General features: G+C 44.5%; 1 protein-coding gene across 1 annotated transcript in view; it reads right to left on the bottom strand.

Moving 5' to 3' along the window:
- LOC129854988 (protein inscuteable homolog) overlaps positions 1 to 16528 on the bottom strand; it is a 43397-nt gene that overhangs the window by 24587 nt on the left and 2282 nt on the right. Inside the window, exons 2-3 of the mRNA XM_055922209.1 lie at positions 1634 to 1982; positions 38 to 90 (exon numbers count right to left, since the gene is read on the bottom strand). Of these exons, the coding sequence (XP_055778184.1) occupies positions 38 to 90; positions 1634 to 1982 (402 nt within the window). The remainder of the gene's footprint in view (positions 1 to 37; positions 91 to 1633; positions 1983 to 16528) is intronic.

Genomic DNA, 16528 nt, shown 5'->3' with positions numbered 1-16528 from the left:
TCAGAGGTCAGTAAAAGTTTTTGTATGAATGTTTTACTTCTCTGTTATGGTGGTCAGCTCCATGCACTTCTCAAGCAAAGACTTCTCATACTACACTCAAAGAGGAGGAACACACATTTCAGGTTACAATGAGACAAACACTAGACACACACAGAAAGTAGAACACCCACGCAAAGCAGAAAACAATGTCATTCTCCAATTAGTGGTCATCCCTTTATGCACACAGAGAACCGCACAAAATGTCCTGTGGGATGAGTAGCTATATGTAACAGAAGCAAGACTTTCAGCATCATTTTAAAATGGATGAAGTGAGTACTCCGTATCGTACGGCGCAACTGTGATTCCACTTGACGGGAAACCTGCATGAACTACTGGAGGGAGAGGCTCATCAGAGGCAGCTAATGTCTTCAACAGCCCATCCAAGATGGAACCAGACAGGGGGCTCTCAGAGACTCCTTTTCATTATATTTTAGTCCAAATTTTGCTCTTGGCATGAATAGCTGATCTGTAATAATGAACATTTACATGCAGCCAATGTTCAAATGTACAGCAGAGAAGAAGCGAAACAACCCAAATGCTGACTCCTATCGCGCATACAAATTCCTAACTTTATTCTGTAATCCATAGGTTACATTATCAAACCACGTCTTTTGCCTACGCATGTCAAAATACAGCTAAAACATTTCCCTCGCTACTCTGCGCTGTCTCGCATTGCTGCCCATATGAGAGCTTCGGTAGAGAATGTGTGATCAACAAACTGTATGAGGGCAGATATTAGAGTTGGTCCCCGTTAAGATACATTGATATTTAAACCATATCCTCTCTTCACCTCCCCGTTATTCATGAGCTGCACTGTTATCTGTATAATCATCAACTCCATCTGGCCAAATACAGGAGATATTCTGTCATTAGTTGGAGGAGGTTATCTAGCAAGCTTAGCAACTTTGGTCATTTGACTTTTGTTTGACTGCTGTTTTTTAAATTATTTAACTAGTCAGTTAAGAACCCAAACCCTCCCCGAACCCGGACAATGCTGGGCCAATTGTGCGGCGCCCTATGTGACTCCCGATCACGGCCAGTTGTGATACAGCCCGGGATCGAACCAAGTTTTGTAGTGACACGTCTAGCACTGAGATGCATTGCTTTAGACCGCTGCGCCACTCGGGAGTTAAAAAGTTTCTATGATTTGACAATACCTACAGCCTACTTGGGGTGCGTCCTGAGCGCAGTCTGTATTGAGATAGCCTACTGCTGAAATGTGCTGAATTCATTGAGGAACATGATAATGCTCTGAATTTGTGAACGGCCTGTTTCGCAATTCACAACAATGTAATTATTGATCAAAGATAATTACCCTATTATTACTAAATATCAGTTTAATTTGCTCTGAAATCTTTACATAGTGGCACAGCCAAGCTGACAAGGGTCGCAGAGCCCCTCTTATTTGGGGAGAACCCTGGCATAGTGACCATATCTTGGTTTTGAACCGCTTTAAATGGACTTCCCATTTTGCAGTATTTCCCAGGACTCTCTGGATAATATCTGAATTATTCTCGGTATTGAAACGTGGTATATTTTCAGTCCACCCTCCTCCCTCCTACCCAGACCAGTCCACTTCTCCCTCCATCCTCACCTTCTGCATCTCTGAGGGGGTGTTACGGGCGGCGCTATACTCGTGTACCAGTGAGCGCACGTGGCAGTTGGCCCGGACGGCCGTGCTGTGGACCCGCTGCCAGAGGCCCTTCTCCAGCCGCTGGAACATCTTGCCCAGCTCCGTGCTGACCACCAGCGCCCGCCGCAGCAGCGTCTGCAGGTTGTCGCGGGCCACATGGTCCCGCGTGGCCACGATGAGCTCACCCTGGGCATCCTCCTCCACGCCAATGGCCTTGGCCTGCAGAACACACATGCACTCCACCTCCGTCATGTGACGCAGGTCCTCCATCCAGCGCTGCACCGAGTCCACCTGGAGTGAGTGCATCCTGCTGCTCATACACAGACACACACACACACACACACACACACACACACACACACACACACACACACACACACACACACACACACACAAACACACACACACACACACACACACACACACGTGTGTACAGATATACATTTATACATACACACGATACAGCACACACACACAGGCAAGATTAGTTTAGAGCATATACTTTGGGTGGCCATGACAGAGATGGCAGCACTGAGACATATTTGTAACTTGTCCCAATATCGTTACTCTAATGAAACAAGTATACTGGAATATCCCCATGTGGGCCGATGCTGTTTGAATCCAGGTGTTTTTGTTTTCTAACTTTTAGCCTAACCATTGCATTAACAATTTGCTAGCATGCCTAAACCTAACCTTATCCTAACACTCGCTAGCATGCCTAAACCTAACCTTATCCTAACACTCGCTAGCATGCCTAAACCTAACCTTATACTAACACTCGCTAGCATGCCTAAACCTAACCTTATCCTAACACTCGCTAGCATGCCTAAAGCTAACCTTATACTAACACTCGCTAGCATGCCTAAACCTAACCTTATCCTAACACTCGCTAGCATGCCTAAACCTAACCTTATCCTAACACTCGCTAGCATGCCTAAACCTAACCTTATCCTAACACTTGCTAGCATGCCTAAACCTAACCTTATCCTAACACTTGCTAGCATGCCTAAACCTAACCTTATCCTAACACTTGCTAGCATGCCTAAACCTAACCTTATCCTAACACGTGCTAGCATGCCTAAACCTAACCTTATCCTAACACGTGCTTGCATTTACTGTAAACTAGGCTGTTGCGAATCTGAATTTCTTTATGGTTCTATTATGAGAGCAAGTTGACTCTTAGATATCCATACACAACGTCTAGTTCACTGCCCATGAAATGAGATCTCATCATTGTTGCACTATCCTTTAGTTGCTTTCCCCAGCAGCAGCCCAGTTTTCAAATGAATTACCCAGGCATCTCAAAATCAATAGTGTGGGAGTGAGGTCAACTACCCACCAATAACTGGTGGTGTTAGGAATCGTTAGTCAAAACCTATCGTTTCACCATGTCGGAGAGACTGCATTATCCACTGGGTCAAACAGACCAAACACTTCTTTCCCTTCAGGTTTATTGAACCTAATGAATATGGGCTTACTGGAGGCTTCCTGGGAGTTTCCCTGGATGAGTGAAATCAACCCAGTGTTAAGGAGGCTGAGAGGTTGATCGCTACAACGCCCTCCTCTGCTTTGAGTTAACAAGGGGGTGGAGGTTCACCAATCTATATTCTACACTAAACTCAGGCTATCTGACATCCACGGAAAATGCAGAGTCAACGGGTAAAACTGGATATTGCATCAGATGGAATATGTGCCTCTTGTGTTGACAGAGATCTCTAATAATACCCCGTTGTCATTTGGTCATAAAAGGAAGCTTCATTATGTGTGACCTATAAACAAACAAAAATCCGATTTCTATCGTCAAAGCCTAATTCAGAGCTGAAGGACCATGGTAATGATGCTCTATTCTTTGGCCATGATTTTTATTGACCTTTGGGAACACGTATCGAGTTTCAGCTTTTAACACAGACCTATGTAAACATCATTGTGCCATTAAGAAGGCACAATTCCAATCAAGCGTATTTTCAACATCAGCCAGTATTGAAGGTCTGTTTACTAAAGAAAATAATCAATTGCTTTTATGAGGTCACAAGTGGGGTGATATCTGATTTCCCCAGACTATTGTTTTAGGAGCACTGAAATGAAAATCATCCAAAGAGACATAACTGAATATATCCCCTTTGGAATATGGCTATTAGAATATGTACTGTTTGATATAGTCAATGGTTAAAACAACTATACACAACTATAGGCATTATCCCTTTCTCTCTCCCTCTCTCTCCCATTCTCTCTCTCTCTCTTTCTCTCTCTCTCTCCTGTTCTCTCTCTTTCTCTCTCCCTCTCTCCCATTCTCTCTCTCTTTCTCTCTCCTGTTCTATCTCCTGTTCTCTCTCTTTCTCTCTCCCTCTCTCTCCCATTCTCTCTCTCTTTCTCTCTCCCTTTCTCTCTCTCACACACACACACACACACACACACACACACACACACACACACACACACACACACACACACACACACACACACACACACACACACACACACACACACACACACACACACACACACACACACACACACACACACACACACACACACACACACACACACACACACATATATAAACCAAGCCATGTCAACAAAATAAAATCAGAACTCTATTCCCGCACTTGGAGAATCGACATCTCCACCACCCTGCCACTCTTCTCCTCCGTGCAGAGGTGGGATGACGTGGGGATGCGTTATGGTAAGTAAGCTGTAAGCAGAGATTTCAGACGTCATCCATAATAAGGAGGATCACCAGTTCAAATACCTATCCCCCAAACCCACTCAATTTGGAGAGAAGAGATGCTCTGAATTGTTTCCTAATGAACAGGGGTGGTACTCTCAAGGTCAAAGGTCACACTCTCAATAAGTATCATGTGATTGATTTCCTCCATTGGGAGAGACATGAGGAAAATAGGAGCCGCTCTTGAGGGAAATCAAGCGGCTCTCACTCGCTGAACTCAAAGCTGGGCCTTTTTTCCTCATGTGAATTTTTCATAAAGTAAAAACATAAAAGGTTTCCTTTGATGGTCCAGATAGAGCTGTGGGTGCCAATAGTGACCCAGTTAATTAGCCCCGTAGAGCTGTGTGTATTTGTGTGCCCACCTGCTAATGGTTTGATGGTGCACCCGTCTTCATGACGCAGACACGACACAGCCATGGCTACTGAAAACTGCAACCCATCAGGTCACCCCAGCAATCAGGTGAGCAGCAACCCACCTGGACCCCCCTCTCAACGGTGGGCACCAATTAGTCATGTGTCACAGGTGAGGGGAGATTGGAAGGGTCAGGGGATTTAATTGCCCACCATTTGTATCACAAGCCTTGCAGATACCCTAGAAACATTTCACCAGGTGAACATGACTCATTTTTGTATAAAAACAAAACAAAAAATAAAACAGGAAAAACTCCACGTTTGGATGTGTAGTTCAATACTCATGCCGTGTTTATATCTAATGCCGTCAATGATCGTCCTGAAGTTTGCTGAAAGAAATGATTATATATAATTCCTGCTACAATTTGTGATTATCATCATGTGGTCTGAAGTTATTCTAAGGTTCAGTCAGGAAATGTGATCAATGAACAGTGTATTTGCTTAAAAACCCACGACGGCACAAAGACACAATATAAGTCCAGATCATTTCAGAATAAAGTTTCCAGAAGGACAGAAATGTACACACATAAAACCTGCAGTAAAACGCTTAGGCAAATCATCGTTATAACAGGTTTGTTTCCAAACAGGGATGAAATAGTCCACTCAAGTTTGCGGGAGATAACAAATATTTACATTCGGGGCCAAGGACGAGATCGGCCGTGCCAGCAGCTGTGTTATAGACAGAGAGCTGTGAAGATGAGGTGACGCTCTCCTCCGGAGGCTGGAGGAACCAGGGAAAGTAATCTGGGGGGACCAGGGAGAGTCATCTGGGGGGGGACCAGGGAGAGTCATCTGGGGGGACCAGGGAGAGTCATCTGGGGGCACCAGGGAGAGTCATCTGGAGGGACCAGGGAGAGTCATCTGGGGGGACCAGGGAGAGTCATCTGGGGGGACCAGGGAGAGTCATCTGGGGGGACCAGGGAGAGTCATCTGGGGGGGACCAGGGAGAGTCATCTGGGGGGGACCAGGGAGAGTCATCTGGGGGGATCAGGGAGAGTCATTTACACAGTGGTTGGAGAGTAGACACACTCGAAGACGCAGTGACAAAAATACAGAGAAATACAGAGCTGGAGAGTTAGGGCCCGGTTGTCAGCCAGCTTCCAGAACTTGAAAAGGGGCAGGATTCATGAAGGTTCATCCTCACTATGATTCTATATAAAAATCACTAAACCCTATTCGCACAGGATTTCTATACAACTGTATTACAATTGAAACGTTGGTTATGTAATTATTACCACAGCATGTCTGTTTTTCCAGAGGACGATTCAGACTGGATTAGATTTACCAATATGCCCCCGTGTAATTATTTTTTTCTCTCTTTCAAAATTGACCGTTATGATGGAAGCCTGGAGGCTGTTCTAGGTGTGAAGATATTTCATCTTGTTCAGGGGCAGAATGACAGATTTTTACCTTGTCAGCTAGGGGATTCAATCTTGCAACCTTTTGGTTACTAGTCCAACAGCAAACAATAATAATATGCATGTCAGTCTCTCCTTGCTCAAAGTGGAGGAGAGATTGACTTCATCACTACTTGTATTTGTGAGAGGTATTGACATGTTGAAAGCACCAAACTGTCTGTTTAAATGACTAGCACACAGCTCAGACATCTGTGCATACCCCACAAGACATGCCACCAGAGGTCTCTACACAATCCACAAGTCCAGAACAGACTATGGGAGGTGCACAGTACTATATAGAGCCATTACTACATGGAGCTCTATTCCACATCAGGTAACTGATGCAAGCAGTAGAATCAGATTTTTAAAGGTAATGTGACTAGTCCACACTTTTGCTAATAGGAACCTCTATTGTACCATGTGTGTCAATGTCTGGTTTGCATGAATGTCACCATGTAACGTCTGGCACCACATATATACTGAACAAAATTATAAACTCAACATGTAAAGTGTTGGTCCCATGTTCCATGAGCTGAAATAAAAGATCCCAGAAATGTTCCATATGCACAAAAAGCTTATTTCTCTCAAATGTTGTCCACAAATTTGTTTACATCCATGTTTGTTAGTGAGTATTTATCTTTTGTCAAGATAATCCATCCAACTGACAGGTGTGGCATAACAAGAAGCTGATTAAACAGCATGATCATTACACAAGTACACCTTGTGCTGGGGACAATGAAAGGCCATTCTAAAATGTGTAGTTTTGTTACACAACAATGCCACGGATGTCACAAGTTTTAAAGGGAGCGTGCAATTGGCATGATGACTGCAGGACTGTCCACCACAGCTGTTGCTAGAAAATTGAATGAAATGTATTTATTTCAATTGACTGATTTCCTGACATGAACTGTAACACAGTAAAATACTTTCAATTGTTGCATGTTCCATTTATATTTTTGTTCAGTATAAATATTGAGATACCACAGAAGAACCACATTAAAAAAGGACAGAGTCGGAGGGACAATGTGGGCTCAATGAGCTGAGATTTTGAAGGTCCTTGTGGCTTTGGAGCAGCAGAGGAAAAGGATGTATTGCTATTGGGTTCAGAACATTAAATACACATGAAAAACATTACACCATGTGGGAAAACAGCCTTTGCCACAACAGCAGCAGTTAAGCTGGGAGGCTCCAGATGAATAATAAAAAAATGGCTGCCTGCCCTTTTCCCAAAGTCTCCTGTTTGTATACAGTAAAGGAAGAGACGCTTAGGCCTATCCCAAGAGAGAGATAGAGATATGCCAGCGCCATGCATTTCATTGTGTTAGATGGCTACTGCGTCTGCTATACAGATCTAGACTCGGAGAAGGAGGTTAGTTTGTTCATTTTCATTCATAATATTTTGTATAAAGATACGCGTTATATTGTTAGATTATAGGAGTAACTCTGGTGGACACAAAACATTCTTCCTCGCCCCAAATTCAACTGTCAGTCAGAGCGCTGGTGCACACTGCCTTCATATCACAGGCTTGTAGTAGTTAAATCTTAATAATAGCCACACCATAACAAAACTTCACAAAGGGTTCCAAACCTTATTAGGGTAATAGCAAAAGTAAGTCAAGCCGTTGTTTATAGGGAAAATAAGAACAGAAGAGCAATTGTAAAACAGGGGGAAAATGCACTACCTTCCCCAAAGCAGGGGTGGCAGGTAGCCTAGTGGTTAGTGTTGGACTAGTAACTGAAAGGTTGAAACATCGAATCCCCGAGCTGAAAAGGTAAAAATCTGTCGTTCTTCCCCTGAACAAGGCAGGTAACCCACTGTTCCTAGGCTGTCATTGAAAATAAGAATTTGTTGTTAACTGACTTGCCTAGTTAAAAAAAGGTGGACCACTCCTCCCCACCAAGCAGATTTCAATCTGACCCTAATAAAATGGGATTGAGAGGCCATTGTTTATAGGAGTGTAACAGGGTTGGTTATGTTTCCACTTGCCTCTAAAGAAATCTGTATTTAATGTTCAAGCATTCTTATTGGTTAGTTCAACTCTGATGACAATAAGGTGTGTTGTGATTGGCCCCGCTTGCAGATAGGGGGAGATCGCGAACGCCAGGTCTTCCCAGTAGGAAAATGTGATGCAAGGCGTAGGTGACGTTCTGAATACTGTTTTCTATTTTATTATGTGTACAAGTTTGCTGTATGTTACTGATTTATACATGTGTGGGTATATGGTACCTGTTAGGGATTGAGAGGCTTTCTGGGATGTGCTTTGACATATGATTGCTGTAAATAAGTGTGTTAGCTAGCATACACCGATTTCATGGTCACATAAGCCACTGCTAACACAGTTGCCTTCATGCTACAGATTTTGCCATCGACAGCCATCAATACTGTTAAGCCCTGCACAACTAACGTGCTGTTTCCCATTTAACAGCAGGTATTTACACATGTTATATTTTGTATTGCATTTTTGTATTTTTGTATTTTGTTCGCCCAGTAGGAAAATGTGATGCAAGGGATTTTGCCATCGACAGCCATCAATACCGTTAAGCTCTGCACAACTAACGTGCTGTTTCCAATTTAACAACAGAAATAAATGATGCTCAACTGGGACCACTGGCCGAAGTGATTTATTTTGAGAAAACACAATGCATGGAGAGTACATATGCATCTGTTACAGGAGCAGGCTATTATAGTTCAGTTGGAACTAAATTTGGACAACGGAATGAAATATGGTTTAAAACTTGACAAAAGTTCTGAACAGGCTATATTACAGCAATAGACCAACAAAGGCAAGTGCCTACCCTACCTCAGAAATTACACTAATTTAGAACAGATCACCTTTTTGATTATTGACACACCCACGCACCCTGTTGTTTTAGGTCTCCCCTGGTTGAGTTGGCATAACCTGTTGTTTTAGGTCTCCCCTGGTTGAGTTGGCATAACCCTGTTGGTTTAGGTCTCCCCTGGTTGAGTTGGCATAACCTGTTGTTTTAGGTCTCCCCTGGTTGAGTTGGCATAACCCTGTTGTTTTAGGTCTCCCCTGGTTGAGTTGGCATAACCCTGTTGTTTTAGGTCTCCCCTGGTTGAGTTGGCATAACCTGTTGTTTTAGGTCTCCCCTGGTTGAGTTGGCATAACCTGTTGTTTTAGGTCTCCCCTGGTTGAGTTGGCATAACCTGTTGTTTTAGGTCTCCCCTGGTTGAGTTGGCATACCCTGTTGGTTTAGGTCTCCCCTGGTTGAGTTGGCATAACCTGTTGTTTTAGGTCTCCCCTGGTTGAGTTGGCATAACCTGTTGTTTTAGGTCTCCCCTGGTTGAGTTGGCATAACCTGTTGTTTTAGGTCTCCCCTGGTTGAGTTGGCATACCCTGTTGGTTTAGGTCTCCCCTGGTTGAGTTGGCATAACCTGTTGTTTTAGGTCTCCCCTGGTTGAGTTGGCATAACCTGTTGTTTTAGGTCTCCCCTGGTTGAGTTGGCATAACCTGTTGTTTTAGGTCTCCCCTGGTTGAGTTGGCATAACCTGTTGTTTTAGGTCTCCCCTGGTTGAGTTGGCATAACCTGTTGTTTTAGGTCTCCCCTGGTTGAGTTGGCATAACCTGTTGTTTTAGGTCTCCCCTGGTTGAGTTGGCATAACCCTGTTGGTTTAGGTCTCCCCTGGTTGAGTTGGCATAACCCTGTTGGTTTAGGTCTCCCCTGGTTGAGTTGGCATAACCCTGTTGGTTTAGGTCTCCCCTGGTTGAGTTGGCATAACCCTGTTGGTTTAGGTCTCCCCTGGTTGAGTTGGCATAACCCTGTTGGTTTAGGTCTCCCCTGGTTGAGTTGGCATAACCCTGTTGGTTTAGGTCTCCCCTGGTTGAGTTGGCATAACCCTGTTGTTTTAGGTCTCCCCTGGTTGAGTTGGCATAACCTGTTGTTTTAGGTCTCCCCTGGTTGAGTTGGCATAACCTGTTGTTTTAGGTCTCCCCTGGTTGAGTTGGCATAACCTGTTGTTTTAGGTCTCCCCTGGTTGAGTTGGCATAACCCTGTTGTTTTAGGTCTCCCCTGGTTGAGTTGGCATAACCTGTTGTTTTATGTCTCCCCTGGTTGAGTTGGCACAACCCTGTTGTTTTAGGTCTCCCCTGGTTGAGTTGGCATAACCTGTTGTTTTAGGTCTCCCCTGGTTGAGTTGGCATAACCCTGTTGGTTTAGGTCTCCCCTGGTTGAGTTGGCATAACCTGTTGTTTTAGGTCTCCCCTGGTTGAGTTGGCATAACCCTGTTGTTTTAGGTCTCCCCTGGTTGAGTTGGCATAACCCTGTTGGTTTAGGTCTCCCCTGGTTGAGTTGGCATATCTCTGTTATTTCCTGGTCCGAGAGGAGACTGCTGGGTTGGTCGCAGGAGTGTCAGAGGAGGTGTCTCGCGGTGTCTCTCAACACCACAACGGTGGAAAGTCCAGACCACCGAGGCTCCGTTCAGCTATCCTTTAGCCCTCATCCCAGCCATCATCGAACAAATGCACGGGGCGCAGTACTTCACGAAGCTGGACTTGAGGAGCGCCTACAATCTGGTGCGCATTCGTGCAGGTTACGAATGGAAAAATGCCTTTTCCACGACCACAGGCCACTACGAGTATCTCGTAATGCCCTTTGGCCCGTCTAATGCTTCTTCAGTCTTCCAGGCCGTTATTATCGAAGTGTTTCGGGACATGCTGGGACGGGGCATAGTGGTTTATATAGACAACATTTTGGTCTATTCTGCTGACTGCGTCCAGCATGTCTCATTAGTCAGATCTGTGCTGGGGAGACTGTTGGAGCATGATCTATATGTTAAACAAGAGAAATGTTTGTTTTTCCAGCGGTCCTTGTCCTTTTAGGGCTACCTCATATCCACAGAGGGAGTGGAGATGGAGGAGCAACGCATCAGCGCAGTCAGAACATGGCCCACCTCCAACTCCGTGAAAGCAGTCCAGTGATTCCTGGGGTTCGCAACTATTTTCGGAGGGCCATCCGGGGCTTCAGCACGGTGTTCGGGCCTCTTACCTCCCTACTGAGAGGATGTCGTCAGCGGCTTCATTGGACGGCGGAGGCGGAGAGGGCGTTCGAGACACTGGCAGCTAAGCATCGATCATCATGTCACCAGAATAAGACCCTCCATATTGAAAGGAGCATCGACCTCATCACTGTGCACGTCCAACACTCTGTGAAGTTAATCATTTATTTAATCTGTAGCCTAATAAACTGCATGCTTTCCCATGATGTCATGCCATCTTCTATCTGACATGTAGGCTACTTTACTGCATAAAAAGGTTTGATGGAAACCTGGCTAATGTCAAGCCATTTTGATGATGCTGGAGTTTTGGATGAACGTGCGCATGCCTACAGGAGACTTTTGAAGTAGCCTAATCAGATTAAAACATTGTAACTGGTTGTGTTTATGCCACATGTAAAAAGTAATACATTTAAAAGTAAAATTCTAAATATTTAGGCTATATTGAAGCGTTCTAGGTGTGCAAGGAACATCCGCTCAGATTGGAGAGGAATCAGAGCTTTACTGAAAACCAGCCTGCTGGGACAGAGCATATGTGACCACATTATTTTAGGACGACTTGGAAGAATGATGATCTGAAACAGACAGCGCATTCAGTATCAGAAGTAAGAATACAGCCAGACTGTCCTACTGTGCCTTTCTAGACCTTATAAACTATCGAGTAGACCGACAACAGATCCAAAACGAATGAAACATTCAAATCACAGGGCTTTTACGCTGTTATTCAAATGACATTTTCACTGCAGCCTAGAGTAGAATGTTGCACTCACATAGGCTACTATAGTCTAGGGAGGATACTTGTATTGTCCCATTAACAAGATCAATAGGGGGGATTTTTGAGCTGTGTGTTAAATGTCTTCACTGTTCTTTCACGACCAATGATCTACCTGGCCTGTCCTCTGCCTATCTGCTATTCCTATTTGATCTTGTCGATTCATATTGAAAATGTATGCAGCTTTGAATGCTTATATATGTGTTATGATTGCTAGTTAGCCTATTGCAGATCTGGACAAACGGTCCACCAGCCATTATTTTCACTATGAATGGTGGATATAGGCCAGGATAGGCTGTTAGACCAGTAGACTACTGACCTGGATTGTATACCTGTGGTATAGTAAAAGTTAGCACATGGAAAACCATAGGGCATAAGGGATGTACCAAATCACCTTGATATAGGGGAGGAGCATGCAAGCTGAGGAGGAAATGTGGCCACGATGGTTCGAAATGACATAGTAAAACCAACTAAAGAATGAATGTCAACCAGGGAAAAAAACGCACTACCCTCCCCTTTGCCCACTAAAAAACCACACAACCCTCTCCAAAGCAAAAAAATAAGTTTGACAACCCTCCGCTATTTTGGACCACATCTCCCCCCAGTAAATTGCGATCTGGCTCTTAGATGGTAGGGTAAGTTTTTATATTATGTGTCACAAAATATTATGTATTTATACACCAGTCCAGTTTGTGGCGGTAATACAACATTGAATGCTAACCTCCATAAATCCTCACTGAAGACGAATGTGTTGAAGGGTAAACGTCTGAACATCTGACTGCCAATCTGTTTAATTTTTTTATATCACTTATATAAATAAGATGAAGCATATGTACGAAGTTTAACTCCTTTAAATTACATTTTTGGGGATTTAGAAGGTTTTCAATGGAGTGTGTTTTTAAAGCCTTTAAGTGCACAGTGACGAGTCCCAAATCTTGACCAATCCAGACTTCTAAGTGAGGCTGTTTTCTCCACTAGGAGCTTCAAAAGGAATCCTGAAGTACGTCAAGTACTTTTGAATGTGACTTACAGCCTGCTGTGCTTTAATAAGTGAGATTTGCTGCATGCTCTCCTCCTGAAGGAGCACATGGGGGGGAAAAACTGCCCTGCCTCAGGGCAGACATCAGACTTCCAGATGTTTCCATTAGCACAGAGCAGACTGACAGCTGTAATGGGCTCTATATACTCACTTCGCACACAGTAATCCTATGCACGCTAGCACACATAACGTCAACTCTCAGCACTTCTAATGTGACCAGCCCCAATGCTCCTCGATCTTTTTCCCCTGTCCCGCTACAAAGTTTCTCCCTGCAGCCGGTTACTGAGTCTGAGGTGCTAAAGGAGCCCCTTAAACTTGACCCCAAAAAAACATCTGGGTCAGATGGTTTAGATCCTTTCTTCTTTAAGGTTGCTGCCCTTATCATCACCAAGTCTATCTCTGATCTGTCTGTCCTCTCTGGGGTGGTTCCCATTGCTTGGAAGGCAGCCCCGGTGCGTCCTTTATTTAAAGGGGGAGATCAAGCTGATCCTAACTGTTATAGGTACATTTCTATTTTGCCCTGTTTATCAAAAGTGTTCAAAAGACTTGTCAATAATATACTGGCTTTCTTGATGTCTATAGTATTTTCTCTGGTATGCAATCTGCTTATGGATGTGTCACTGCAACCTTAAAGGTGCTAAATGATGTCACCATTCCTCTTGATTCTAAGCAATGTTGTACTGCTATTTTTATTGACTTTGCCAAAGCTTTTGATTTGGTTGGCCATTCCATTCTTGTGGGCCGGCTAAGAAGTATTGGTGTCTCTAAGGGGTCTTTGCTGCCTGTCACCAAGGGAACAGCCCAAGACTTGATCCTAGGCCCCAGGCTCTTCTCAATTTACATCAACAACATAGCTCAGGCTATGAGGGTTTTGAGGGTTTTATAAATAAGCATCAACCAGTGGGTCTTGCGTTGGGTATACGGAGATGACCAGTTTACAGGGTATACGGAGATGACGAGTTTACACCTGTAAACTGGTCATCTCCGTATACCCAACGCAAGACCCACTGGTTGATGCTTATTTATAAAACCCTCTTAGGCCTCACTCCCCCTAAAACCCTCTTAGGCCAAGACCCCCTAGATACCTACTGCAGCCCTCATCCTCCACATTTAACACCCGTTCTGCCAGTCACATTCTGTTAAAGGTCCCCAATGCACACTCATCTCTGGGTTGCTCCTCTTTTCAGTTTGCTGCAGCTAGCGACTGGAATGAGCTGGAAGAAACACTCAAACTAAACAGTTTAATCTCCATCTCTTCATTCAAAGACTCAATCATTGACACTCTTACTGACACTTGTGGCTGCTTCACGTGATGTACGGTTGTCTCTACCTTCTTGCCCTTTGTGCTGTTGTCTGTGCTGAATAATATTTGTACCATGTTTTGTGCTACTACCATGTTGTGCTTCTACCGTGTTGTTGTCATGTGATGCTGCCATGCTGTGTTGTCATGTGTTGCTGCCATGCTGTGTTGTCATGTGTTGCTGCCATGCTGTGTTGTCATGTGATGCTGCCATGCTGTGTTGTCATGTGTTGCTGCCATGCTGTGTTGTCATGTGTTGCTGCCATGTTGTGTTGTCATGTGTTGCTGCCATGCTGTGTTGTCATGTGCTGCTGCCATGCTGTGTTGTCATGTGTTGCTGCCATGCTGTGTTGTCATGTGTTGCTGCCATGCTGTGTTGTCATGTGTTGCTGCCATGTTGTGTTGTCATGTGTTGCTGCCATGCTGTGTTGTCATGTGTTGCTGCCATGCTGTGTTGTCATGTGTTGCTGCCATGCTGTGTTGTTTTCTTAGCTATCTCTTTATGTAGTGTTGTGGCGTCTCTCTTGTCGGGATGTGTGTTATGTCCTACATTTTTATTTTTAATCCCAACCCCCATCCCCACAAGAGGCCTTTTGCCTTTTGGTAGGCTGTCATTGTAAATAAGAATTTGTTCTTAACTGACTTGCCTAGTTAAATCAAATTAAATCTCTAAAGCACATACACACACACACAAGTACACCCACACATCTGGCTGAAACCTGAGGCAGAGGGTGACCAACCAAATCGTTTGCATGCAGGAATAATATCCTCTGTTAATTTATAGGTTAAAGATGGAATCCGGATGATGGGAAATGGCACCACTGTCCGCCCCAGCACCTTTTGTCATTGTTTTTGTTTTGTGGAATAAACGGAGGTGTGTCGAGCAGCGTGGTAATTATTATATATATATTTTCTTTGCGGTACATATTCTTCTGTTCTATCACGCGTGCAATGATGCCAGTGGGGGAAAAAATGGGTTTGTTGTTTGCAGTAACTTTGTTGTAATATCCCAAACAGACGTGGCAGTTTCACCATTAAGGAGTCCAGCTCTAATGTCTAGATGCAGATGTTTGTGATATCCGCCTATGTGTATGTTCTTTTTTTATGATGTGCCATGTGCTTGTTCTTTGTATGAAAAGGGATTGTGTGAGAGCATGTCTCGTTCCTGCCTAGTCGTACACAAGTGCCATATGTTGGAATCTTCAGTACACAAAACAGCCCTCGCAGTGCGTTTGTGTGCATGGGCGGATTGAGTCTGTTTCTACACTGTGTGTGTCTGGGCAACTGAAACACATCCCACCCTGATTGCAGCCAGAGCCACATTACTAACAGTGGCAGGGCCGTGGTGCATTACCTCTCAAACCCAGGCAGAGACTGCAAAATGACACCATATCAAATCAAACTGTATTTGTCACATGCACCGAATACAACAAGTGTAGACCTTACCGTGAAATGCTTACTTACAAGCACCAAATAAACTAAAGTAAAATAAATAGTAGCACAAGAACATAACAATAACGAGGCTATGTACAGGGGGTACCGGTACAGAGTAAGTGTGCGGGTTAGAGGTCATTTGTACATGTAGGTAGGGGTGAAGTGACTATGCATAGATAATAAACAGCAGGGGGGGGGGGGGGTCAATGTAATAGTCCGGTGGCCATTTGATTAATTGTTCAGCAGTCTCATGGCTTGGGGGGGGGGGCTGTTAAGGAGCCTTTCGGTCCTAGACTTGGCGCTCCGGTACTGCTTGCCGTGCGATAGCAGAGAAAACAGTCTATGACTTGGGTCACTGGGTCACACAATTGTCACTCTGACAATTTTATGGGCTTTCCTCTGACACCGCCTATTATATAGGTCCTGGATGGCAGGAAGCTTGGCCCCAGTGATGTACTGGGCCGTACGCCCTACCCTCTGTAGCGCCTTACGGTCAGATGCCGTGCAGTTACCATACCAGGCGGTGATACAACCGGTTAGGATGCTTTCGATGGTGCAGCTGTAGAACTTTTTGACGATCTGGGGACCCATGCCAAATTCTTTTTAGTCCCCTGAGGGGGAAAAGTTTTTGTCGTGCTCTCTTCACGACTGTCTTGGTGTGTTTGGACCATGATAAATCGTTGGTGACGTGGACACCAAGGAACTTGAAACTCTCGCTCCGCTACAGCCCCGTTAATGGGGGCCTGTTCGGCCCACCTTTTCCT

This window comes from Salvelinus fontinalis, chromosome 5, assembly GCF_029448725.1.
Source record: "Salvelinus fontinalis isolate EN_2023a chromosome 5, ASM2944872v1, whole genome shotgun sequence".
NCBI lineage: Eukaryota > Metazoa > Chordata > Actinopteri > Salmoniformes > Salmonidae > Salvelinus > Salvelinus fontinalis.
This window is presented reverse-complemented; position numbering and strand designations above follow the sequence as displayed.